Source organism: Urocampus carinirostris, chromosome 16 (genome assembly GCF_059441175.1).
Source record: "Urocampus carinirostris isolate Australia breed hairy pipefish chromosome 16, RoL_Ucar_1.0, whole genome shotgun sequence".
Classification (NCBI taxonomy): domain Eukaryota; kingdom Metazoa; phylum Chordata; class Actinopteri; order Syngnathiformes; family Syngnathidae; genus Urocampus; species Urocampus carinirostris.
This window is the reverse complement of record NC_142364.1, coordinates 7,221,435-7,248,544: the sequence shown is the minus strand read 5'-3', so window position 1 is coordinate 7,248,544 and position 27,110 is coordinate 7,221,435. Positions and strand designations below refer to the sequence as shown.

Sequence of the window (27,110 nt, the reverse complement as noted above, 5' to 3'; positions counted from 1 at the left end):
GTATCTAATGATGAAGTGGAGTTTGAAAGACGTTAAATGCTTTGTAAATTCAATGTTGGAAAACTAATGTGTGATGATGAGCTTGTATGTAATGCCTATTCACACGTCATCTATAACATTACAAATTCTAATAATAATCATTGTCACAATAATGAAAAGTCTTTCCAGATTTAACGTTACCTTGAACATCATTAGCCTTAGTTTTGTAGTCCTTGTGTCTCTTAGCTCTTCAAACGTGACAATTGTCAGTATTTTACCTCCTCTTGTGGCAATTTGATTATTTCTAGTTTGATAATAACCATATTTATGTATTGCACCCTTTTTTTTATCCCTGAAAAAGAACTCAAAGTTTGAGTGTGCTGTCTACTGTGTGTTAGCGATGTTTGGTTGTAGCGGATTCCAGCTCAGATCGCAGAAAAGAGTGCACCAAACTCTAACCACTGGACAACGAGTGGTATAAACAACATTGGGTTTTATGTCATTATCACAAAATATTTAGTCATGGTACCAGAGACAAATGTTACTTTTGTTTTGCAGTTTGCATGTTACAATACCAGTTATTTAGTCACTTACAATGCTTAGAATAGAATGGAAGAATAGAAGAATAGAATACAACATAGGTCTCCAAAGTGCTGCCTGCATTAAAAATAGCTTACCAGTCTTGTCTTGTCTTGTTCTAGTATAATTTTTTTTCAGCGTTTGACCGAGTCAATCTAACCCTGATTCCAATATTTAATCTGGTAGTAATATAATAACAACATAGTAATAACATAATAAGTTATTTTAAAAATGCTCTTAGTGCTAATTGGTAACAAAAGTAGCTCTCAGCCTCCAAAAGGTTGGCAACCCCTGGAATATATAATTTATTGTTTCACCGCCGCAACCCTGGTTTGATTCCTGTTGTATCCAACTGCAATATTTGAGGTAAGAGAAATTGAAACAAAATGTTATACATATCTAATCAAACATTAGAATAGAATAGAATATACCTTTTATTGTCATTGTTACAAAATGGGTTAACATATTGTGACAACGAAATTGGGCATGACACTCCAGGTTCACACATTCACAGTGAGGTAAAAAAGCCAAGAAGATAAAGGAACAGAGAAGATAAGGTTATAAAACAAGGAGGATAAGGTTATAGTTATAATTTACACAAGAAATGTAGGATGTTACATACAGTTTGGTATCGAAATACAGTTTGGTATCGTAAGGGTTTGTGCAATTATACATTCGGTGCAAAATAGTCATCATAGTGCAAAAAATAGTCAACATATGCATTTGGTGCAAAAAATAGTCATCATAGTGCAAAAAAATAGTCAACATTGTGCAAGGTGAGCAGTAAACATAGTCCTGTCAACATGTGCAGTGAGTTTTTCAGTTTTTTGTGCGGTGTCTGTTTAGGTTGGTAATGGCTCTGGGGAAGAAACTGTCTCTGAGTCTGTTTGTTTTTGTTTTGTGTGACCTGTAGCGCTTGCCGGAAGGCAGCAGGTCGAAGAGGTGGTGAGAAAAGTCCTCGATGATGTTTTCTGCTCTGCTGAGGTAGCGAGAGCAGGCAATGTCCTCCAGACTGGGCAGAGAGCAACCGACGATTTTCTGGGCTGTTCTGATGACCCTCTGGAGCGTTTTCCTGTCTGCTGCTGTGCACCCAGCGTACCACACCGTAATGCAGTAAAAAAAAATAGTGGTGCACGTTACACATGAAAAAATATGGAAAATCAACAGCTTTCACTGTCGTGACGATACATTAAAGAAGCAGTTTTTTAATCCGGGAATGGACCCTCGCTTTTCTTTATTTAATTCTAACTTGGAGGTCAGCGCTACAAGTAGAAGCTCAAAAAAACGGCCACAGAAAAAGGCCCAGTGTGATACGCCAGATAAATGGAAGAAGCAGGCAGTCCTCGGAGGGGAGGAAGCTGTAAGGAAACCTGACTTAATTAACCAAGAGAGGTTTGTACATGGAAACTGTGATTGGGAGGAGTTCCTCCTCTCCTACATCCCCAAGGGGTTGATGCCTATTCTATAGTCTTGCTCCAAAATACTATTTCTAACCCGCAGTTACAATTCTTCGGCGAGTTTTGTTTTTACACCGAAACTACAGAGCCGGGCGGCCTTTTAGCGTGTCCTCTCACAGGTTGACAAAGCAACGAGGAGCAGCCTCTATTTAGAGTTTGTTACATATTAACCGCTTTATGGCCGCTGACCTGGAGACGGGACCATGTGCCGCTCGGTACATCGAGTCTCACGCGGCACAGAACAGGTGCCATCGATTCCGCGGAGACGGGTGAGCCCGTCATGTGGCATTTAAGCAAATTATTCACAAACTGAGTAGGTATTTTTTGCCCAAGTAACCGGTGTTAACTTTACAATAAAACGGATTCAAAACTAGTTATTGTAGTCCAAACATCTCTGCAGTGTTTCTTTTAGTAATGTGTGTTTGCTGGGCTCTATTGTTAAAAATCAATTCAAATCGTAAATGTCCAGATACCGTTAAAATCGAGATTTCGTTTATCGACCAAGTGAATAGTGACAAAAAAACGTGAGGAGGGAGATGATGATGCAGAAGTCGGTGTAGTCTAAGGAACAGCTTTCTGTGGCCAACAAAGATTGACTTCTTGACCTGCTAAACTTGCCCTGAAGCCGAGTGCGGCTCTTGGGTGCTCCTAAATGGCTCCTTAGCGCTTTTTGAAAAATGTTTGATAATGGAAAAATATGTTGTTTTTTTTACATGGATTACAAACGATACACATTCTTAACTTTTTTCAATCAATATAAATAGACACAGTATGCGTGTCCTTCCTAATAAGGCTTTTAATTATTTGCGCCTACAGAATTTTTTTATTTTTTTTGTCCAACACGGCTCTTTCAACATTTTGGTTTGTCGACCAAGAAAGTAAAGGCAATTTTCTGTCATGTCCAAATGATGGTGACAAAGTATCATGTGAACTAAAGGCGCATGGTGTCCTGAAATCAAGAGAATATTTTTAAAATTGTCAATTGAAAGTACATAAGTTATTTGTAAAAAAAAAAAAAAAAAAAGAAACAAAACAATGTTTTAATTCGTCCGGGGAGTTGCTTCATAACCACTAAACTTCGTAAATATTCATCTCCCATTATAATAATAATAATAATAATAATTTCCTTGTATTGTCATTCTGTGTAACAATGTACACAGAACGAAATGTCGATTGCACCTGACCCGTTGTAGCGAGCCGATGCAGCCGCAGCCAACAGAGGGCGCCGCCGACCACTTTTTAAGTCTTAGGAATGACTCGGCCGGGGCGCGAACCACCGACCTCCCAGTCTCAAAGCGGGCGCCTTACCATCTAGGCTACTGAGCCTCGTGTTCTTGAAAAACTGATCCAATAACGTCTACCTTTCCCGGCTTTTGACAATCTGTCGGAAATGCACGAGGCAGACATCATAATGAAAGATAGCCCGACTTGTCAACACTTTTCCGGGTAATTCCTTTCCAAATATTCCTTGACCTCATGGAGTTTTGCTATATATGCTATAATGTCTTGAATTTGGGCTGATTGAATGCTAGCTGCGTCCCCCTCCCCGCTATCTTGCCAGAAGCCATCCTCCTTGATGTTTCTTAACTCTGAACTGTGACAGTGACACAGAGAGCATGCTGGGACACATGCATGCACATGGGGTGGCCAGGCAGATTTTAAGATGAGCCAGTTTGTTTACGTTCGGGAAACTCTGGGAGCGGCTAATAGGAACACACACTGTACTGTAGTTTTGACTTTTTATCGTGAAACGCCTTTTGTAACTAGAGGCTTTATTTTTTTCTGATTAGGTACTTTGTAACCTAAAACTTTGGTATTTGTAAATAGAGGTACCACTGTACTTTTATTCGTTAAACAAATGTTTTTGTATTTTCTTTGGTGTCAATGTATATAATGTTTTATAGATAAATCAAGGGGCAGCACGGCGGCGCAGTGGTTAGCGCGTGTGCGGCACAATTCTGAGGTCATGAGATCGAACCTCTTGTGTGGAGTTTGCATGTTCTCCCCATGCTTGTGTGTGTTTCCACCGGGCACTTTGGTTTCCTCCCACATTCCAAAAACATGCATGTCAGGTTAATTGGCCAGTCCAAATTGTCCCTAGGTGTAAATGAGCGAGCCAATTGTCTGTTTGTGTGCCCTGCGCCTGGCTGGCAATCAGTTCAGGGTGTCCCCTGCCCACTGCCCGGAGATAGCTGGGATGGGCTCCAGCACCCCCGCGACCCTACTGAGGTTAAGCGGTGCAGATAATGGATGGGTGGATAGATAAATCAAGTTTTCTACTTAGCAGATTTTGACTATCACGGGACCTTTTGGGATCACAATCCTCGTGGAAAATGAGGGATTACCGTTAAATGACTTATGGACATTCCACCCCAAAAATGTTAAAAAAAAATTTCTATTTTAGGCGCCATGCAGACCCCCGAAGCAGGCGCTGACTCCACCTCCACCGTCCCAATTCAAACCACTGTGCCTGCACAGCCAGCCAGCTCCACCCAACTGCCGGTCCAGCAACAGGTAAGCGTGCCCGACGGCCGAGCTGGCCAGCGCCCATGGTTCCTAACACGTTTCTCGGCGCTGTGGCATTCCAGACGCAGACAGTTCAACAGGTCCAGCATGTTTACCCAGCGCAGGTGCAGTACGTGGAAGAAAACAGTGGCGTCTACACCAACGGCAACATGTGAGTCAGGCCGACGCCCCTGCTCAATCAAAAGTCTTCCCTCCCCACTATTCATGTCACCAGCACATGGTTTTGTCACCTGAACATGACCACAAGTCTGGCTGTAGTGTTTTTTTGTTTCTGTTTTTGTAAGGGCTGTGGTTAATATACAGTCCCCCCCATAAGGAGACATTGGCACAAAAACAGCTCCTGGTCATTTAAGTACTGTGCCTAGAAGCATTGTCTGAAATAACGTCTTCCCGGACGCCCGGGGCGTGCATCTTTTACGTCGGGCGTACAACTTACAAAACGTCTCCGCCCGAGTGGCTGAAAACTTTTTCAAGAAGAATAAAGAAATAAAAAAATAAAAACGAAAGATTTTCTTTTCAAATCAAACGTTTGCTTTATTCCGATTTTGAAATCTTCGTTCGGTTTGGACATTTCGGAATTTCGGTTCGTTTGGCAATTTGGATACTCGGCAGCCAATCAGAAGCCTGCATCGATTAACTTCCTGCATCTGGACTTTCCTAAGCGTTATAAGGTCGTGCATTTGCAAATCATTTTCCAAAGTAGACGCACAGAGAACACAAGAAAAATGAAGAAGTGGTTAGGAATCGAGCCAAAATCTCAGCCCTATAATGACGATTCAAAAGAAGCGAACAAAATTGATGACGCTACAATAGGTAAACGTACATTAAAAGCATCGTGGAAAGAGGAGTTCACGTGGCCTGTAGCAAACCTCGCATGAATGAAGGTGAGTAAATACAAGTACATACTGATGGCAGATGGAAAACAGCAATGTCATATCCATGCAATGAATGTTATAAGTAGATTTATAATAAACTAAATTTTAAAGTGTTGTTCTGTTATGTATTCTGATTATTAATCCTTAATACTTTGCAACAATGTGTTTTTTTCTGTTTTTTTGTTTTTTTGCGATTAGTTGTTTTATTGTGTTTCAAGTTTTGAAAAATGGGGCAGGCAACTTTATGGCTGGGCAAGCAACTTTTCAGAGTCGTCTGCCCTGGTGTCCTGTAACTTTTTGTCATGAGTTTCAGACACTGCTAGGAGTTTAAAATATACTGTATTTTCCGCATTATAAGGCCCACCGGTTTATAAGGCAAACCCGAAATATATTTTTTTTGTCATATATTTTTCAAACATAAGGCTGCAGTCCTGACCAGACCATAAGGTGGAAGATATTAAGACCACCTAAGAGCTACTGTGTTTATCTGTGTATAACCGTTGGGCTCTTTATATACACTTATGGCATATAATGCAATGATTAATCAGTCGATAAGTATCGCTGATTTAAATTTCATAACATTTCAAACCCGGATCCTGGCGGTGAGGGCGTAAACACTTGACCACTGTAGAACCAGAGGTACAGATGACATACTAAAAGGCACTAGAGGTTATTTCAGCATCACACCATTTTACTCACTGAGCCAGCACCACTGATTTTCATAGTGCATTCTGGTAGTCTCTCCACCTATGTGTCAAACAAGTTGCAAAAGATAATTTTTCAACAAAATACTATGCAAGCCATTTGAATTACCGTATTTTCCGCACTATAAGGCGCACCGGGTTATAGGACGCACCCCGAAAAAATAGTTTTTGGTCCTATTTTTGACATAGATAAGACGCACCGGATTGTAAGGCGCTACAATGAGAACGTGGACAAAACAGTCAGATAGTTCAGTCAAACTTATTACCCCCTGAACATTCCCAAAGCTTGCAAAGACGCAAATACGTGTCAAGAACACGTGCGGATGCGGTGTCCGTACGATGTCACTCAAATGCATCGTTCCATTATTCGGTTAAAGTCTTGGGATTCAAGAAATGCCAACCATTCTTTCGTATATATTTTCTTTTTCGCTCGCAACTTTATTGTGCATATGACGATAAACACTTGGAATTGAGTTTAATTTAAAAATAGACACTCAATTCCATCCGTTATCTGCACCGCTTATCACAGAAACATCGAGTTCGGTCTGAAACAAGATACAGAGACAATATAAAACCTGAAGTAACTCACCGAAGTCGTTGTGTTCATAATAATGTGCAGCCAATGTCCTCTTATATCCGTGAGGGTAGTAAATCCAGGAGAATAAAATATTTTCAAATACAGAATAGAAAAAAAATGCTTCCTCTATGCCGTCAGCCACGTGCCATAAACATTCATCTTTTTCGGCCAATTGCAGGCTTTGTGTCGCCGTTTAAGCCAATGGCAGCCTGTAAATGATAAAAAGGATCCGCCTCTTGACCTCCGAATAACTCTAACCAATAGTGATCGACTCAACTGATGATTGACACATCTTTTTCGGCCAATTGCAGGCTTTGTGTCGCCGTTCAAACCAATGGCAGCCTGTAAATGATAAAAAGGATCCGCCCCTTGACCTCCGAATAACTTTAGCCAATAGCGATCGATTCAAATGATGATTGACACATTGGTTAGCCAATGAAACGCCGGTAAATAAATCCCAGCATACACCGCGTACTACTTGGTGTTCGGGGGAAAATCTAGTCGGCGGCTGCAAGTTAGTTGGAAAACTTAATGTTGATCCATAAATAAGGCGCACTGTGTTATAAGGCGCATGGTCAGCTTTTGAAAAAAATAAAGGCTTTTAGGTGCGCCTTATAGTGCGGAAAATACGGTATGTTTACTTATTAAAACAAGAGGTTATTGACACATAGAAAAAGAAAACGTTTAATCTATCGGAATGCACTATGCAAAAAAGTGTTTCCGAAACCTTGAGTGAAAATAGTATGGTAATGCCTTCTTGTAAGAGGTAATATCAGGCTTTAAAGATGCTTTTCAATACTTATTGACTGATTAATCCTTAAAAGCCTTATACGCTTGAAGTATAAAAAAATATGACAGACTATTTTGTGGAAATGCGCCTTATAATCTGGTGCACTTTATAGTACGGAAACTAGGGTAAATCACTCAGTTCTTTTAAACAAGGCGGATGTTTCAATGGATGACTGATCTTAATCCAACGCTATTTACCGTAAATTCCGGACTATAAGCCGCTACTTTTTTCACAAACTTTCAACCCTGCGGCTTATTCAGTGATGCGGCCAATTTATGTAATTTTCTAACGGCTGCCAGCGGCGCTCGAGTACAAAAGGTAAGATTTGGACTGCAACTTCTCAGCTTGTGCACAAATTAAATTAGCGTAGACATGTCCTCATCATGCAAATTGCAAAAATAAAGGCACATGACGCAACTTTAAAGCTAAACGCAACCAAGCAGTCCGATGTAGAAGAAAACAGAGCTAACGCACGTAAACTTTACTTGCCGTGATGCTAGCGTGTTTTTGAATAAAGGAGCGTGGGACGACGTCTATATGACAAAGTCTTTCCCATATTGAAGGAAGACGACTTTGATGACATCAGTTATAAGAAGGAAGATGAGGACGGCTTACCGTGCTTACTAGAAGTGCGTTATGTTTTTTTTAACAGAGCTGTTCACTGTGTTGCTAGTAGCGTTTTGCTACCCTTCACAGACACGGTTTGGGATGAAAGTTATAATATTATTATTAAAACTTTGAAAACTCTATCGGTGTACCGTCTTTCTTTGTAAAGATGTGTAACCGTGTATAATATGTATTTGCAACTGTATATTTTTGTAATGAATTTATTTTAGAAACTTGTTCTAATATGTTTTGTACGAGTAAATGAGAAAGAAGGGGCGGGGCAAACGCGGGCTGACGGCAAGTGCAGTAAAGGTGAGATGTGTTTGTGGACGCGGCCGACAATAGTGGATATATATTTTTCCCACCCTTACATTTGGAAATATAGTACCAGTATCATTTTCCATTCATTTTGCCGGCTGTGTATTTTGGACTGTATCGGGTATGGGTTAATTTTGTGTTTGTATTGCGTTTTTCAATGTGGGCGCATGCGGCTAATATACAGGTACGGCTTGTGTATATACAATATCGGTTTTCCTCTTAAAATGTGTCGGGTGCGGCTTATAATCAGGTGCGCTCTATAGTCCGGAATTTACGGTAGTGATGATATAATAATAACATCATAGTAATAACATGATGACTAATCTTGGGAAAGGCATTTCAGACCGATAGCCCTTCATGCTAATAAGCAACAAATAAGGAGATCTCTGAAGACTGCACTAAACCCTACAAAGACATTCAAGTTCCACGTTTTGCCTTTGAATTTTTGTTTACACAATGTGATTCTAAAAATGACGTCTGCAGAAGAACCTACTCGTACTCGGAGCCACAGCTGTACAGCCAGAACAGCGGCGGCAACTACTTCGACACGCAAGGGAGCTCGTCCCAAGTGTCCTCCGGGGTCACTTCCCACGGCATGGCTAACAACGGCAGCGGGAGCAACGGCGGCATGAGCATGGGCCTAGCGGGCGGACAAGTGGTTGTGGGCGCTTCTGGGGCCTACCTCATGGACAGCCCCGGCACCCATCCGGCCGCCCAAACTGCACGGGCCTCCCCAGCTACTGTGAGTTCCAAAATGCCCCAATGTAGGCGTGTCAAACATACAGGCCTGCCATAAATTTCAGAGGTTGTCAAAAAATAAGAGAGTCTCTACGTTATTTCTGTCAAAAGTTATGATTTTTTTGTACAAAAATGCAAACCAAATGCTCTCTCTGGATGCTAGTTTTTATAGCGTGGTGTGTTGGTTTAGGTGTAAAACTGCATTTACTCAATTGTTAAACCAGTGCCGAATGCCAGACATGATAAGATTGTTCCCTATTGTTTGTGAGTAAATGCATACATGACAATCTCTAATATTAAAAAGCGGTGGATTTTGTATTTACATGCGAAACACAATCCGTCTCCAGTATATATTAAAAAAAATGCTTGTTTTAAACCTGAAGTGGCAACCTTAAACCAAAACTGAAATATAATGTGATTGTTGGAGTAGTTTATTCACGCACAAGGACTTAGGGCGCTTCAAAACCAAGCAGCCGCAGACTAAAATACTTTTTCTTTTTCTGTTGTTTAAATTTTAAAAGTGGCAAAAAAAATGTTTTTAAAGTGGTAGTCATAACACATAAAGCAATAGTGTTGGCAGGTATGTATGATCCGTGATTATATGTAGGGTAGTTTACTAATGATAAAACATAATATTATAAAAATAAAAATATGGAGTTGACATCCTTTTCAGTCATGAGTATTTATTTAAGACGCCCTTAATCCCAAAGAGTCTCAAAGGGCTGCACAAACCATAGATTATTGCAAACCACAGACTATTATGACACCATCCCCTGATCTAAAACCTACATGAGGGCTAGGAAAAACTCAAAAACCTCAAGTCAAGCCATGTTTATTTGTGACTCCCTTAATCACAAGGAGTCTCAAAGGCCTGCACAGACCACAGACTATTTTGAGACCATCCCCTTATCTAAAACCTACATGAGGGCAAGGAAAAACTCAAAAACCTCAACATGAGGAAAATGAAGAAACCTTTAGAAGGGACCATAAATGAGGTCATCCCCCTTCCGGGATGACTAGGCTGCAATGGATGTTGCAATAACAAAAAATACACAGATATTGTCAACATAAAATATAGGTTATTCATATGCTATAGAATAGAAGTGTGTTTTAAGCTTAGATATAAACATTTCCACTGAGGTTGCAGATCGAATCTCAGGGGTAAGAGCATTCCACAGCACCGGGGCCCAAATTTTACCGATCGGACTTGCCTCAGAACGAAATGGCTGGATCCGGCCCCAGAGCCAAAATGAGGTGGTCATCCCTGCCCCAGTGCATAATTCTTCCGTCGTTACAATTATACAAACAGTAAATCAAGATTGAAAAAAAAAGCTTTTAAGAAATAAGACATCAATTTCCGGTTTTACAATTTGTTAAATATGTTTTTGTATTGTGCTTGTCAACATTGTAATTAACGTGTCATAATGGAATGTGGAACATTTGGTCTTTCTATTATTACCTTACCAATTGCATCCTTTTCAACTTCCCTTTTTGTCTTAGCAAATCTATGAATAGGAGCTATATTTTATTTGACATAAACCACTGACATTAGGGGTGAGAAATATGGCAAAAATATTTTATTTGAAAAATAAGATCACAAACCTGACTTTATAATGATCCAAGGTTTTTTTTCTTCTTTTTTTTTTTAATTGTTTTTTTTTTAGCTAATTGGGAAATTTGCCCTATTTTATCTTTTTTATTATTATTATAAGAAAAAAATGTATGTTCTTTCAGGACAGGGTTTAATTTAAATTGTGCAAGTTTTCATTACAATTTGCATGATTTTGAATCAGGTTATGAAGCTAGCATAAGCAGCTATCAATTGTGCCCACAATGCAAGCATTTTTTAAAAAAAAATCAAAATAAAATTGGGGTTCTTACTTGATTTAATTAAGAATTATTCACTTTTACCTAACAAATCAGTATATTTATAATATATTATAATCTGGAATTTTAGGAAATATATGTTCTTTCTGGACAGGGTTTAATTTAAATAGTGTAAGTTTTTATAAGAAATTAGCATGATTCAACCTTGGGCATTAAAGCAAAGATGCTAGAATCAGCAGCTATCAACCTTGTCCACAATGCTAGCAATAACTAAGGTAAGTAGCTTTAGCTGCTATATGTTTTAGCGGTGATGCTAGTAGCTAAAAAGAAATGAACCACAAGCAATGGGATTTGATGAATGTGGCTAGCGGCTGGTTTAGCAAAATAAGTGCTAAATCCATGCTAGAGACGATATAAGCCAGGGGTTTCAAACAGGCGTGCCGGATATGGCCCACTAAGGGATTGAAGCCGGCCCGCGAGACAACGCTCAGAGCAGCGCAAGAGAAAAACGAGCTGCAGGTTGAAATTTATCCACTTGATGTTGCCAAAGCCAGGTGCCCCTCACAAATGCTGTACTTGTATTTCTTTCTTTCTTTATAATAATAATAATAATAATAATTTCCTTGTATTGTCATTCTGTGTAACAATGTACACAGAACGAAATGTCGATTGCACCTGACCCGTTGTAGCGAGCCGATGCAGCCGCAGCCAACAGAGGGCGCCGCCGACCACTTTTTAAGTCTTATCTCATTCTCCCCTTTTTCTCACTCTCTATCGCTCTCTCTTTCACTCTGTGTCTCTTTTTCTCTTTCTTTGTTCCTCTTTGTCTCTCTCTGTGTCTTTTTACCTTCTTTTGCCCTCTCTTCCTTTTTTCTTTTCTCTCTTTTTCTTTTTCTTGGTTTCTCCTCTTTTTCTTCCCTTCTATCTCTTCTCCTTCTCTTTTCTCTCCTTCTCTCTTTCACCATTTCTCTTCTTATCTCTTTTGTTTCTCATGCTCTTTTTTTATGTCTCTTTCTATGTCTTTTTACCTTCTTTTGCTCTCTATTCCTTTTTTCATGTTCTCTCTTCCATATCTATCCCGCTCTCTCTTGACTTCTCTCTTTCTCCCTACCCCTTCTCTTTTTCTCGTTCTCTTTCTCTCTATTTCTCTTTGGTTTTTGTTCTTCCTCCTTCTTTCTTTACCCCCTCTCACTATTTCTCTTTTTATCTCTTTTGTTCCTTACGATCTCTATCTCCCTTTCTCTTTTTCTTTGTCCCACCCTCTCGCCTTTTCCCTCCCTCTCTTGCTCTTATTTCTTTCTCTCTTTTTTTTCCTTCTCTCAAATCTACTAGTCCGCCCCCCAAGAGACGGTTCTATCGTGTGGCCCCCGAGTTAAAATGAGTTTGTAACCCCTTTATTCTTGGGGTAAATCATGATCTTGTTGAATGGCTTCAAGATTTAATATCGTCATATTGCCCACAACCTCTAACTGACATACATGTATATACTTATAGTGTGATCTACCTTTTGTATTTATTGCACCAGAATTTATTTTGAGTTCTGTTTTGCTTGGGTTTAACAACGCTTGCTCTTTGGTCATTGCAATTATTATTATTATTATTTTACCTGTCAGCTATGGACTTTTTATTTATTGGTTTCACTTTCCTGTCTTATTTTTTTTTTAGTTTGTTTCCTCTTCTCTCACATTTTTGTTGTCAGATTGAAATGGCGATTGAGACGCTCCAAAAATCTGAGGGTTTATCCAGTCAGAGAAGCTCGCTGCTCAACAGCCATGTAAGTTGCAAAGCGGCGCATTCCGCTTGGACTTTGACCTCTTCTCCTCTCTTTTGCTTTTCTGCCAATCTGGTTTGGTTTTCCTCTTGTGCTTTCTTGCAATTTTTGATCTCAGTTTGCTGGTTTACCTTCTGTTTTGATTTGGGCTGAAAGTGTTTTGAGTTACTTAAACAAGGATGATTTCATGTTATAATTCAAAATACAGGAGACCCCTGGGACGGGACATGAATCTATTCAAAGGTGGGGATCGTAAAGTGAAATTGTCATATGGAGGGGTGATAGAAACCCTATGAGAGTTGGCTAATGCGTTCCGAACCCCCAGTACCACAGGAAAAAACATACAAATTTTATATACATATTAAACAAGAGCAACAAAATAGTGTAGAGTAATTACTGCTCTTATGAAATAAACTTGTACATGACTAAGTAACATCATAAATAAATATACTGTAGATGTAAAGGAAAAATTACATCTTATTTGCCTTTGGTGTGACATTATTTGAGCTGGTAGAGTGGAGTAAGTGGGTAGATGTAGAGGGGAGAAGGAGACAGCAGATTACAAATTAAATTGATCTTATAACTTCCCCTAGTGAAGTTGTTAATGCTCTTAGAAGACCTAATTGCTTTAATCACCTTCTTATTCTTAATAATTGTCCTGATTCTTAATTGGCTACGGGCATATTCTTTAGCGCAAAGGTATGGTTTTCCTTTTTTCTCTATTATCTCAAGCCTCATCTCCAATGTTTTTTATGTTTTGCTTCTCCCTTTAGCATCACTGCAAGTCACGGAACCCATAGCTTGGGAGTTCAGTAGAATATCGGCATCTTTATGATGTTGTGAAGCAAACCAATAGCAGGCCAGCATCTTATTTGACCAACACCGACCTAAAGCAAAGGGGCGTTTTAAAGGGATTATAAAATGGCCTTTTTTTCAATTAGGCACAGAATGTGAAAGGGTTCCTCCCCACAATCGTCAAGATGTTCCAAAAATGTTTACGTGCCATGGATCTCGAGAAATCAATTTTCAAAGTAGACAGTTTGACCTCATATCCCCTAGAAGTGTGACGTCACCGGATGATTACGAGCAGCAAAACAAACGGGACGTCCCGTTGAAAAACAGACAGGGATTGTAGTAATCAGCGAATGCATAGGGCTCATTTCAGCTTGTAACAATTGGAACTTTGCTTATCGTATCGCTGGAGGACCTCTGACTGTTTTGTCCTAGGCGTGTGCTTCGATCTTCAAAAGCTGCCTGGGGTAAGTTTACCTGCCGTTGTGTCCAGCGTGCGTTCCCTTTTTTACTTCGCCTCATTTTAGGTATGTGATTGTGACTTGTCTTGCACTTAACTAACCAATGTGTCAATCATCATTTGAATCGATCGCTATTGGCTAAAGTTATTCGGAGCCTCGGATAGGCTAGAGGGCCGAAACAAACCCTGCAATTGGCCGATGGTTCCCCATTAGCGTGCAGGCTCCCGAAGGCTTCCAGTTTTGTTTGGTCTCTAGGTAAGCCCTGTTAGCAGTCGGCTAGCTGGCCAGCCTGCCGTGTTCATTGTTTTTTCTCCCGACTGGTTTCGTGTTTGTTACTGCCATGGCTCACAGTTATCCTGCTTATTGCATATGTTTGGTCAGCCAGCCACCCATTTTCTTCCCACCGATCGGTCCCGGTTCGTCTTCAATAGCAGCCGGCTAGCCTGACATGTCCCAGCTAGTTTAGCCCATGTTGGCTCTCTGTATGTTATTTTTCGCCCAATTTTGGCTGCTTGCCATTTGTTGTACCGCTGCTGCACCCATCTGTGACACAACGCCTAGCCAATCTCTATAAAAACTACCAAAACTTGGCTTAAAACACTTAAAACATTAGTTTTAGTAGTTAGTAGTTAACATGCAAATCAACAGGGTGACTGGCTTTCTAAGGTGCTGGTGTGCTTCACATCACGTCAGAGCTCAGGAAGTCAAAGACGAGACAGATCGTTTTTAAATTGCATTATTTCTGAAAATAATTGGAATGTAACAATGACATATATATATATATATATATATATTACGCAAAAAAACGTATACTATTTCCTTACATTTTGTATGTTTTAGAATTTGGAAATCCCTTTAAAGACTTTTGAGTAACATAATTCACTGTCATGTGCACAAACGCAAAGATTGTTTTTATGTTTGTTGGCACTCAAAAAAAAAATCTGTTGCTGTCGCGTGGTGGGGACAATAACCTAATACGGGGCCAAAAAACATAGTCGTCCACATCGTAACGCGAAAATATCGTAATCTTGGGACAATGCAACCCAGGGGTCTACTGTATTTTTCAAGCAAATATTCCTGGTATCGGGATGTTTTAAGCCACTACTGTAAATCAATATCTGTTTTATTTCCCCGCAGCTGCAATGGCTGCTGGACAACTACGAAACAGCAGAGGGTGTGAGTCTCCCGCGATCCACCCTCTACAATCACTACCTGCGCCACTGCCAGGAGCAGAAGTTGGACCCCGTCAATGCGGCCTCTTTCGGCAAACTCATCCGCTCCATCTTCATGGGACTTCGCACCAGGCGCCTTGGGACCAGGTTGGGATCATGACAACTGGGGCTGCAATTAACTATTATTTTAATAGTCAACTCGTCACTGACTATTGATTCAGATTCAGATTCAGATCTACTTTATTGTCATTCTAGTACACGTGTATACAGAACGAAATGTCGATGCATCTGACCCCCACAGTTTCCTTGAATGTACAGATATAAATAAAGTTGTATTGTATTTTGGCTACGTATAGTATTTTACCATAGTGCCGATAGTGCAAGAAGAGTAGCTAACCAGATGTGCAAAATGGGCAGTCAGGTTAACAAGTAAGGTACACAGTAACATTAACACTGTAACAATAACGCTGTAATTACAATAGTGCAGAGAGCAATGTGCAATGAGTGGCAAGCTATAAAAAACTGCCAGTAGTGCAAAAAGTCAGATTAGCAGCCGTTTAGATTTAAGTTAACTATATGTTGGATTGACCATTTAACAGTCTAATGGCCAGGGGGACTAGACTATTGCGGAGCCTGGTGGTCCTGCACCGCACACTGCAGAACCTCTTCCCAGAGGCTAGCAGAGTGAACAGTCCATGATGGGGGTGAGAGGGGTCCCCGGTAATGTTCTTAGCATGGGATAGGCAGCGCTTTTGGCCAATGTCCTGAATGGAGGGAAGTGTAGTCCCGATTATTTTCTCTGCTGTCCTCGTTACCCTCCTCACACTACCCCAGTCGGTAGCGCTGCAGCCTCCACACCACACAGAGATACAGCTGGTCAGGATACTCTCTATGGTGCCCCTGTAGAATGTGATGAGGGAGGGTGGGGGCAGGTGGGCTCTCCTCATCCTCCGCAGGAAGTACAGGCGCTGCTGTGCCCTCTTAACCAGTGATGCAGTGTTCACGGACCAGGTGAGTTTGTGGGTCGGGTTGGAACGATTAGTCGAATAATCATATATATATATATGTCATATGTAACTGCGGTGTACCCATCCCACCAAGGATCCACATTCAGGCTGGACTGGATGATGAGGCTTTTATTTCAGTTACGTTAGCAGCGCGCTGGAGACTGCAATGAGGGACACAACATACACACACCATGTGGTTAGCACCTCCGCTGGTTCTCAACATCGTTAGCAGCGCACTGGAGACTGCTAACAATAAAAACAAATAGTTTTATTTTCAGTTGACATAGAATACAGTTCAGAAAGTCAACCACTACAATAATTTTTACATACATTTTAACAAGATACTTTTAACAAATGATCGTATAGTGGTTTTAACTTTTACAATGAATTCAACTCGACATCATCCTTTTTATATATTTGTGAAAACAGAAATAATGACAATAACAAGTGTAAAAACGGGAACAATTTACCTGCAATGAGCGACACAACATACACACACCATGTGGTTAGCACCTCCGCTGGTTCTCAACATCTATGAGGGAAATTAGCCTTTCAGTAAAGTGCAACGTACGGCAAAACGAACATAAATCCAAACAGCTTGACAACATCCATTACATTACGGTGTATGTTGCAAGATTTGTCAGTTGTGGTTTTAATGTTGTTAATAAACTTTTTGCGGAGCACTAAAAGATCGTGGCTTACTGATAGCAGCGCACTGGAGACTGCTAACAATATCCGCCTTCCGGTCATAAAATCAGAGGCTAAACTAAATCTTACCCCATACCAACAGGTGGCACTGTTGGACTCGTCATTGTAGGACACTGATACACAAACTACACACGCATATTTCATCAGGAATTTCAACAAAACAAAAGTTAATATTCCACCCGTTACATTTATATAATATGTATACATATTTCTTCATTTATGTGGCAAAAGACAAACACACAAGAAATGGGTACACTGAAAATTACACCTTTTATTGAACATATATATAAAACTAATCAGGCATTACGCTCGGAAATGGAAAAACGTAAATAAACCTCCGTCCATTTTTTAGGGACAGGCTTAAGGGGAATACATTAAAATCATGTCAACATGTTTTATCCCTGTAAATTAATAACAGGCACCATAGCAGCAGTAGAACAATAAATAAAACAAATACAGTACGTCCATTTTGTGAAGGACATTCCGTGGTCAACCCCAATGTCTGTAAAAAGAAAAAAGTCACTTACAATTCTCGACAGTTTGGAATCCAATGCTTTTAACAACTGTCCTTTGTCGTTTTTTAAGTATTTAACTACTGACGTACCTTCTGACTGCATGCATTTAATTTCAAAAATGTTTGTCAGCCATAGTCTAGTCCTTTTTGGTGAAATATATTTGTATAAAATGTATGAGGTCATCAAAAACTGCATTGGCTTGAATGTTACGTCTGTTTTGCTTAACTGTCCGACTTGCTCTTAAAATGTTAGTGCTTTACCGATCTACCGCCATGATACGCATGGTCTGGTTTTCAAACTATGCAAGTAGTCTTTATATTCGTTGTATCCAGGCTCAAATGCTCCAACACTTTAGTAGTTTTGGGACGCATATTTAAAGTTGATGCCGCCATTTCTGTATGTTTATGTTACTGCTCGAGACAGAGACGTTATTGTAGAGATGCTTTACTTTGTTCGAAAAATGTACGACAATGAAATTAATTTTGGGCTGTTTCTATCATCGATATTTGTAGACAATGTTGACTAATCGTTGCAGCCCTAATGACGACCCACCGGGTCTTCTTTTTCTTCTCTTTTGGGGATGTTCTATGAATGTGGCACAGGGGGAATTCCAAATATCATTATTACGGAATACGGGTGAAGCCCGACTCGCCGCTTAACCGACTCCAGGAGGACATGCAGTACATGGCGCTGAGACAACAGCCCGTTCAGCAGAAACAGAGGTAAGAAGTCTTCTTTCAGTATTTTTCAAAGACTGATGCGTGCTATGTGGTCTCAGGTTCAAAGCGGTGCAGAAGTTTGACACCAGCCCCACAGAGAACTACTCTGGAGGAGGCCACAACCAACCCGGGGTGGCAGAGCAGACTGTCATTGCACAGAGTCAGCACCACCAGCAGTTCTTAGGTCAGCCGCCGTATTGAACTGATATCAAATCCTCCAAACTGTGCCCCATTAAAGCTGTTTATTTGACGCTATGGCAACAGACGCATCAAGGGCACTGCCAGACTTTGCCGAACTGGACCTGGGGCCGAGCAATCCGGAGAACATCGGCAAGGAGGACATCAAGGCCCTCCAATCACTTTACAGGGAGCACTGTGAGGTACAGTTGACTTTTTTTAATATCCTGACTGCATTACTGTCATCGTGATCATTGATGAATGATAAAACCTTGTTTCTGGAGACCGATAACTGATAACTTTCTTTTTTTTTTTTTAACTGCATTTAGAACGTTTGTACGTGTCTTTATTTTTGTTTACAATTACAATAACATTATACTGCTTTGATACACGTCTCCCAATATTAGTGCCGAAGAGACTAAAACTTTACTTTATCAATCAATCAATACTTATTGTTTGACAGTAATTACTATATTTACAAGCATCGTTTTGAGCATTATAAGACTGTTTAATATACTGGACTGTCTCAGAAAATTAGAATATTGTGATAAAGTTCTTTATTTTCTGTAATGCAATTAAAAAAACAAAAATGTCATACATTCTGGATTCATTACACATCAACTGAACTATTTCAAGCCTTTTGTTATTTTAATATTGCTGAATTTGGCTTACAGCTTAAGAAAACTCAAAAATCCTATCTCAAAATATTAGAATATCATGAAAAAGTATACAAGTAGGCTATTCAACTAATCACCTGAATCATCTAATTAACTCGAAAAACCTTGCAAGATTTCCTGAGCCTTAAAAACACTCAGCTTGGTTCAGTAAACTAAATCACAAGTATGGGAAGGACTGCTGATCTGACTGCTGTCCAGAGGACCATCATTGATACCCTCCATCAGGAGGGTAAGACACAAAAAGAAATTTCTCAAAGAGCAGGCTGTTCACAGAGTGCAGTTTCAAAGCATATCCACAAAAAGTCTGTTGGAAGGGAAAAATGTGGCCGGAAACGCTGCACAACCAAGAGAGATGACCGCAGCCTTAACAAAATTGTGAAGAAGAGCCGCTTCCAGAATTTGGGGGAGCTTCAAAGACAGTGGGCTGAAGCTGGAGTCCAGGTATCAAAAGCCACAGTTCACAGACGTGTCCGGGAAATGGGCTACAATAGCCGTATTCCCACGGTCAAGCCACTTCTGAACTCAAGACAACGGAAGAAGCGTCTGACTTGGGCTATGGAGAAGAAGCACTGGACAGTTGCAGAGTGGTCCAAAGTCCTCTTTTCAGACGAAAGCAAGTTTTCATTTCATTTGGAAGTCAAGGCGCCAGAGTCTGGAGAAAGGCTGGAGAGGAGCAAAATCCAAGTTGCTTGAAATCCAGTGTGAAGTTCCCACAGTCAGCAATGGTTTGGGGAGCCATGTCAGCTGCTGGTGTTGGTCCACTGTGTTTCATCAAGTCCAGAGTAAATGCAACTGTGTACCAAGAGATTTTAGAGCACTACATGCTTCCATCTGCTGAAAAACTCTATGGAGATGAGGATTTCATTATCCAGCATGATCTGGCACCTGCCCACAGTGCCAAAACCACCAGTAACTGGTGCACTGACCATGGCATCACTGTCCTTGATTGGCCTGCTAATTCCCCTGACCTGAACCCCATCGAGAATTTGTGGGGTATAGTTAAGAAGAAGATGAAAGACACCAGACCTGCAAATGCAAATGAGCTGAAGGCCGCTATCGAAGCATCCTGGGCATCAATAATCCGGCGTGGCATTGCCTCCATGCCACGCCGGATTGATGCAGTAATCCGTGCAAAAGGATTCCCAACCAAGTACTGAGTGCATCAATGGACATTTTCAAATGTTTGATTTAGTTTTGCTGTTATAAAATTATTTTTTTTACTTGGTCTGAGGAAGTATTCTAATATTTTGAGATAGGATTTTTGAGTTTTTTTCAGCTGTAAGCCAAAATCAGCAATATTCAAATAATAAAAGGCTTGAAATAGTTCAGTTGATGTGTAATGAATCCAGAATGTATGACATTTTTGTTTTTTTAATTGCATTACAGAAAATAAAGAACTTTATCACAATATTCTAATTTTCTGAGACAGTCCAGTATATTGCAGAGTGCATGATTATGAGTTTGTGCATTAGGTTAATTATACAATCAAAATATCACGAGTGCTTAAAGGGACAGTTTTCAATATTTAGTGCCTCCTATTGGTACAAAACATTTAATTCAGTAAAAACATTGATTTGAATACTAGGCAAAAACACGTGTACCAATTGTAATAATAAAATTGGATCGAGAAATGTGTATTTTCCTTACATAAGGGAATCCCTACCTAAGGTCCCCCTCATATTTGTTTAGCATCGTACTGCTAAGCTGTACTCTTGGCACTGGTTTTTGTTGGCATTAGTGAATCAAATATTAGTCAAATATTACTCACTGGGGCATAAAATATGGATTGTCACACAAATTTAGGAATAAGTAGAGTTAAAAGATGACCAATTTGTGCTTCTATATAGGTAGAAAATCCCCAAAAATCACATTTTCGATTTTTTTATTTTAATTACTACAGAAAACATTACTTTGGATAAAAATGTTAAAATTTTTAGTGACTGAGAACGAAAATATTCAATTTATATACAATTATAAAATATGTATTTATATTTTATATAGTTGATCAATAAAGAGACTCTGATATTTTACAGAAGCAACATTTTCCTTTTTTAGTGATATCATCAAGCCATGTATTTTCCAGACTTTATTGTGAGTCAGATTATTTCTCCAAGGCAAAATGATGGCAAAATATGACTTTGGTTTTCAGCAACACGACCAACTGAATGCAAAAAAATCAAAGTACATTTTGAAATCCTCAGTTCAAGAAGAAACGTGTATATGATATGTAATGATAGTAAAATTACAACAATGGCCGATACTGACCAGTTCACAATTATTATTTAGAGTAGAAAATTGTCATTTGTTGGTGCAATTTTAAAGAAGGACATTTGTTTTATTTGAATACATAATTGAAAAAAGTTGGTTTTGAGGGCATTCGTTTGTGACTCAAGCATATTTTTGAACTAATGCGGTGAAGCTGTAGACTCTGAAAAGCGTTTTGTGAGTTTATTGGAATTTTTCTCCAAATGCCAACCGCTGGCATTTAGCGTTTTCTTATCATAAAGTCGTTGCTTCGAGTATGTGAAAATAACGATTGGGTTATTGAGTATGCTCTGTATTTATAAACCAACGCTCTTATAGGAGGAGTGGGCAAACTACGACCCATCAGGCTTTTTAATCTGGCCCGCTAAATGAAAACGGTGATATAGTGTCACCATAATCATTCTTATTTATAGAGCATTAAAGTGGACTGCTTCAACATTCACATCATTTCTGGTTTAGTTATTCTTTTACCCTTATATGTATATCATTTATCAAGATAACTGTTAAATGTTGTGCAAAAAGGACATTTTAAAAAAGCATTGAGCTAGCCCTGATGCATTTCGAGTTATTAAATTCATACAGGTATTGTATTTGTATTACCTCTATTTAATTGTCTGCTACTGCCCTTGCAACATCCAATGCAGACTGGTCATCCTTGAAGAGGTATTACCTCATGTGCTGCCCCATCTCAAGGGTTCTTTGAGTTTTTTCCTTGCCCCCATGTAGGTTCCAGATCAGGAGATGTTGTAATGTTGAGACATATTACTTTGCCCTAGTTGTAATTCGCTTGGGTGTCTAGCTTTGGCCACCAGCATCACTTCAGTAGCGAAATAATTTAGCAGCTAATGCTAGTATCACAGACTCTAACTAATGAAGCTAACATATGGGAATGGTTGATGGCTGCTAATGTCTCTACTTAAAAAAGGTCAATTAATAAGTGAATATGAATTTACATGCAGAGTGCTGCATTTGTATTATTCATAAATGCGAATGAGATCAAATGGATTGGCCTAAATAATTTTTTCTTCCTCATACATTGCTGAGGTCTCGGCAGTTAGAAAAAAAATTACATCAATCAGTTTTTCTCCAGGCCAAGACTCACCGCCAATTTATTTTGCAACCATTGACTACAAGAAAATGCCCACCCGTACCCTAAATCCAGCCATTCTTTAGCTTGTAACAGGGTCTGTACCGGTGCGTGAAATCATTGAAAATGTTTGAGGTTTAATGTTGTGGTTTCAAAGTTTGAAAACTACTTGAATTTTGGGTGAAGTGCTTGTATATCCTTGAAATTCTTGCCATGTTCCTCTGCAGTCTGACTAGATAGACCAGTGTTTTTCAACCTTTTTTGAGCCAGGGCATGTTTTTTCCTTTGGAAAAGTTTTGCGGCACTGCGCTAACCGAAAATGTTATAAAATGACACCGAACGGTATGTTTCATTACAATATATTTTATAATACCCCCACTTTTTACAGCACAGACACTTGACAATTACATAATATTTGTAGAAAATTATTCATAAATGTTTTTTAAAATTATAAAATTTAAAAAGTGACATTGGATAATTTCTCACGGCACACTAGTGTGTCGTGGCACAGTGGTTGAAATATTACTGAGATAGACCATGCATCCAATAAAGACATGAAACAAGTCTGCTTAAAGCCCCACTGTGTAATATTTGACCACTAGATGGCACAGCGTTGTCTGGTGCGAGCGAGGGACAGTCCACAGCGTGGCGGCATCTATCCAGACAAACATGGCGGAGACCTAAGTGTGGATTCCTCTGTGCAAAGCAAATACAAATTTTCCCTCCTATGCTTTTTTTTTTAATTAAAAATTAACATTGGTATAATAGGTGATGTATTTTTGCTTAGTATTCACATGAATGTTTATTTTTTACTGAAACGTTTGTACCACTGGAAGGAACTAAATATTACACACTGTCCCTTTAAATATGAAGCCGACCCTACTCTCTGGTGGCTTTGCTTTTAATTGAATTTCTTCTTACCTCGTCATTAACGTCAGCTGGCATTAGTTTGTATGGCTTCGTCATGTGAAGGCTCATTACCCCTACAGGTGGCGCCCAAGAAGGCAGGTTGCATGTTACAACTAAACAGGGCACTATGAAATGTGTAATAATGCAAGGTTTACGTATCAGCTATGGGCATTTATTATGGGCCATGCCAAAAACTAAGGTAGTGTTTCCCAGTGGAAATTTTTAATGGGGGGAACTTGAAAATGAAAGATGCATATTACCGTCATTTTTACCCAACACCTATCTGGGGAGAGATTTGTTTCAAAAATATATGTTTGAATGCAAAATGTTAATTTGTAACTTACAGATACAATTGTGAACCTGCAAAATACATAATTTTATAATTGTACTGGATAAATTGTCTTGTGTTTGAATTTGTTCATGAATACAGTTTTCGACCCCTGTGTTAAGTTGTCGGTTTGTCTTCCCAATTCGGTTTTTAGGCCATCCTGGACGTCGTCATCAACCTGCAGTTTAGCCTCATCGAGAAGCTGTGGCAAACATTTTGGCGTTATGCTCCACCCGACTCTGTAGAGGGCGCCACAATAACAGAAAACAGGTAAGGTCTAGGATGGCGGCGTTGGAAACTGTTGCTGGAAATTGTCTCCCTCCCGGCAAGCAGCGGCGTGAGCGAGATCGAAGCCCGGCTTCCACGCTCGCGGCTGTTAGCGCTGTGCAGACACGACAGCGTGCTGAAGTGGATGAGCACCTGCGACCATCTGATGTACCAGGCTCTCGTTGAGATCCTCATCCCCGATGTCCTCAGACCTATTCCCAGTGAGTGACAAATCCCTGAACATAACTCGTCTTGACATTTTTCAGTGGTAATGTCATAAAACTCTTTCCTCTTTTTTTTCCTGGTTTCTGTTTGACTCAACAGGTGCCTTGACTCAAGCCATTCGCAATTTTGCCAAAAGCCTAGAAAGTTGGCTTAATAACGCCATGAATGCGATTCCGCAAAGGATGATACAAACCAAGGTAGAGTAATGATGTAACGTTTCCGTATACAGTGGTACCTGTTCTTAAAAGCTTAATTCGAACACATTTTACTGATATAAAATAATTAAATCTAATGAGTGTGCTCCCAAAGGATTCCAAGTGAACAGCTTTAAAACAAATCTTCCTGAACTCTAAAAAATTAAACATAAAAGAATACAGTAATAAGATAAATAATCGAATATTAACGAGATAAAAGGCAAGTTTATTATGAGCGACGTAACAAAACTTTATGCTTCCTGCTGAGGAAAGGGCTGATATTTTCCCAATATTTTATGCAATTTTTGGATCATTTCACATTGTGTACACATCAATTTTTGGGAAAAAATATTTTAAGAAGACAGATTTCTTGCCCATTTTGTTTCTAATCCGGAACGTCTTTATCACTGGTTGCAGACGACAACTTCATCGTAGATTGTTAATATTCCTGTGATATTCTACATATTGAATAGGTGCCGCGTTGTGTTTTTTAAGGTTTATTTTTGCTTAATAAGGAGGATTTGAAATCCTTAATAGGAGGATGAATTGGCTTAGGTTGACAGGGATCAAAAAACTGTTGATGATAAGTAACAATTCACTCTACACTTAAAATTCAAGTTACTGTAACTTTAAATGAATGTACAACCTTTTTTTTTTTTTTTTTTTTTAAATCTTTTGCCGGTGTCTGAAACTCATGACAAAAAGTTACCGGACACCAGGGCAGCCATAAAGTTGCCTGCCCCATTTTTCACAACTTGAAACACAACAAGATGACTAAGCGCAAAAAAAAACCCGTTTTTGCAAAGTATTAACGATTGATGATCAGAATATATAACAGAACAATACTTTAAAATTAAGTTTATTCTAAATCTACTTATAACATTCATTGCATGGATATGACATCGCTGTTTTCCATCTGCCATCAGTATGTACCTGTATTTACTCCTCTTCATTTATGCAATGTTTGCTTTGCGTCATCTGCTACAAGCCACGTGAACTCCTCTTTCCACCATGCTTTTAATGTACGTTTACGTTTTGGAGCGTCATAAATCTTGTTAGCTTCTTTTGAATATTTCTTCGGAGGCTGAGGTTTTGGCTCGATTCCTAACCACTTCTACATTTTTCTTGTGTTCTCTGTGCGTCTACATTGGAAAATGATATGCAAATGCGCGATCTTATAACGCTAGGGAAAGTCCGGAAGCAGGAAGTTATTCGATGCAGGCTTCCTATTGGCTGCCGAGTACGCAAATTGCCTAACGAACCGAAATCGGAATAAAGCAAACGTTTGATTTAAAAATATATATATATTCTTTTTTTTTTTTTTTTTTTCTCCTTGAAAAAATTGTCGGTCACCCGGGCGGAGCCGTTTTGTAAGTTGTACGCCCGACGTAAAAGATGCACGCCCCGGGTGTCCGGACAGACGTTATTTCAGACACTACTTTCGCCTGTGGAAGTTTTCATGAACAAACTGGCGGTGAAGTCTCTACTCGTTGCCTCCGGGAACTGGATTCTCCTACATATAGCAAGCAAGATATTTATCAGAAGAAAAAAAATGTCTTTACCAGAATTCCCGTGTCTAGAGGTGCTTGTATAAAGTCGTACCACTGTATTGAAAAAAAGAAAAACATCTGAATGTCAATCCACCTTTTTGTTTTTCTTATTAGGTTGCCGCTGTTAGTGCCTTTGCGCAAACACTACGCAGATACACTTCTCTGAACCATTTGGCTCAGGCGGCACGCGCCGTGCTGCAGAACACATCGCAGATCAACCAAATGCTCAGCGACCTCAACCGCGTCGACTTTGCCAACGTGCAGGTCGGCTTCCTGCTTGGATATTCTTCTTTTGGCTTTCTTTTCACCTTGATTTTGTTATTGTTATTGTTCTTGACAATTCATAGATTCTTTAAATAATTAGGTCGAGAAAAGAAGTACTTACGAATTAGATAGATAGATAGATACTTTATTCATCCCCGTAGGGAAATTTAAACTTCCAGCAGTATACTTGTGTTGATTATTAACAGGATGGCCTCAGGGTGCTGTGTTGTAGAATGCTCCGTTGATGGCTCCAGTTGTCTAAAATCAATTTTATCAAGGAGCTTTAAATGAATTTTATGTGATACACATATTGATCAGTCTTAAAAATTTCTTGTTGCGCTACAACAGCTAATATTTTAATTATATTTTGGGTATCTAGTAGCCAGATGTGGTAGTTTCAGTATATTGGAAAATGTAGTCCTTTTTTGAAAGTGGACCGATTTTAAATAAAATAAAACTAATGATTTGACTTTGGGAAAACAATTGCATTTTCGCCAGTTATACCGAGGTTACGGACTAAATTTTAAATGCCGAATTAGTTTAAAAACAAAAAAACTCATCTAAGATTCATCCATTGTTTAAAGACAGTGAGTTTATTAAAGAAATCCTCAGTTAAAGCCGTAAAACAGGTATTTGTCTAGTAAAAGATGACGCGAAGTAGGAAAATAAATACATTTAAAGTTGAAATAAGATGGGGACTAAAAAAAAAGCCAGTCTTACCCAGGCAGACCAAATAACTTGTTTTGCTGGGCCACCCTGAAGCAAACCCGAAATTTCACATTTTTTTTGGGAGGACTTGGGAGGAGGAGAGGTGATTTATGATAACCAATTAAAGCCTGTCTTTTGTAATGAAATATTAAGTTAAACAATGTCCATCCATTAAAGATTTTTTCAGGGTTTGAAGGAAAAAATTTAAGGCAGTCAGTCATTTTGATGGGTTGAAAATTGGGTCATGAACCAAGGGGCAGTTAATCCTTAAGAATCTAGAGCGGGTATTTGAAACAAAGAAGAACAATGACTGATGGACAATAGACAGAGATAGGAGT

At 39.4% G+C, this 27,110-nt stretch overlaps 1 protein-coding gene across 1 annotated transcript in view; it reads left to right on the top strand.

The window, feature by feature from the left end:
- The window catches only part of rfx3 (regulatory factor X, 3 (influences HLA class II expression)), a 50,132-nt gene that overhangs the window by 14,904 nt on the left and 8,118 nt on the right, over nucleotides 1-27,110 (top strand). Inside the window, exons 2-13 of the mRNA XM_088356225.1 lie at nucleotides 4,420-4,529; nucleotides 4,604-4,692; nucleotides 8,895-9,153; nucleotides 12,676-12,750; nucleotides 15,138-15,319; nucleotides 18,005-18,124; nucleotides 18,181-18,305; nucleotides 18,386-18,501; nucleotides 23,719-23,834; nucleotides 23,898-24,052; nucleotides 24,156-24,253; nucleotides 25,915-26,064. Of these exons, the coding sequence (XP_088212351.1) occupies nucleotides 4,425-4,529; nucleotides 4,604-4,692; nucleotides 8,895-9,153; nucleotides 12,676-12,750; nucleotides 15,138-15,319; nucleotides 18,005-18,124; nucleotides 18,181-18,305; nucleotides 18,386-18,501; nucleotides 23,719-23,834; nucleotides 23,898-24,052; nucleotides 24,156-24,253; nucleotides 25,915-26,064 (1,590 nt within the window). The 5' untranslated portion in view covers nucleotides 4,420-4,424. The remainder of the gene's footprint in view (nucleotides 1-4,419; nucleotides 4,530-4,603; nucleotides 4,693-8,894; nucleotides 9,154-12,675; nucleotides 12,751-15,137; nucleotides 15,320-18,004; nucleotides 18,125-18,180; nucleotides 18,306-18,385; nucleotides 18,502-23,718; nucleotides 23,835-23,897; nucleotides 24,053-24,155; nucleotides 24,254-25,914; nucleotides 26,065-27,110) is intronic.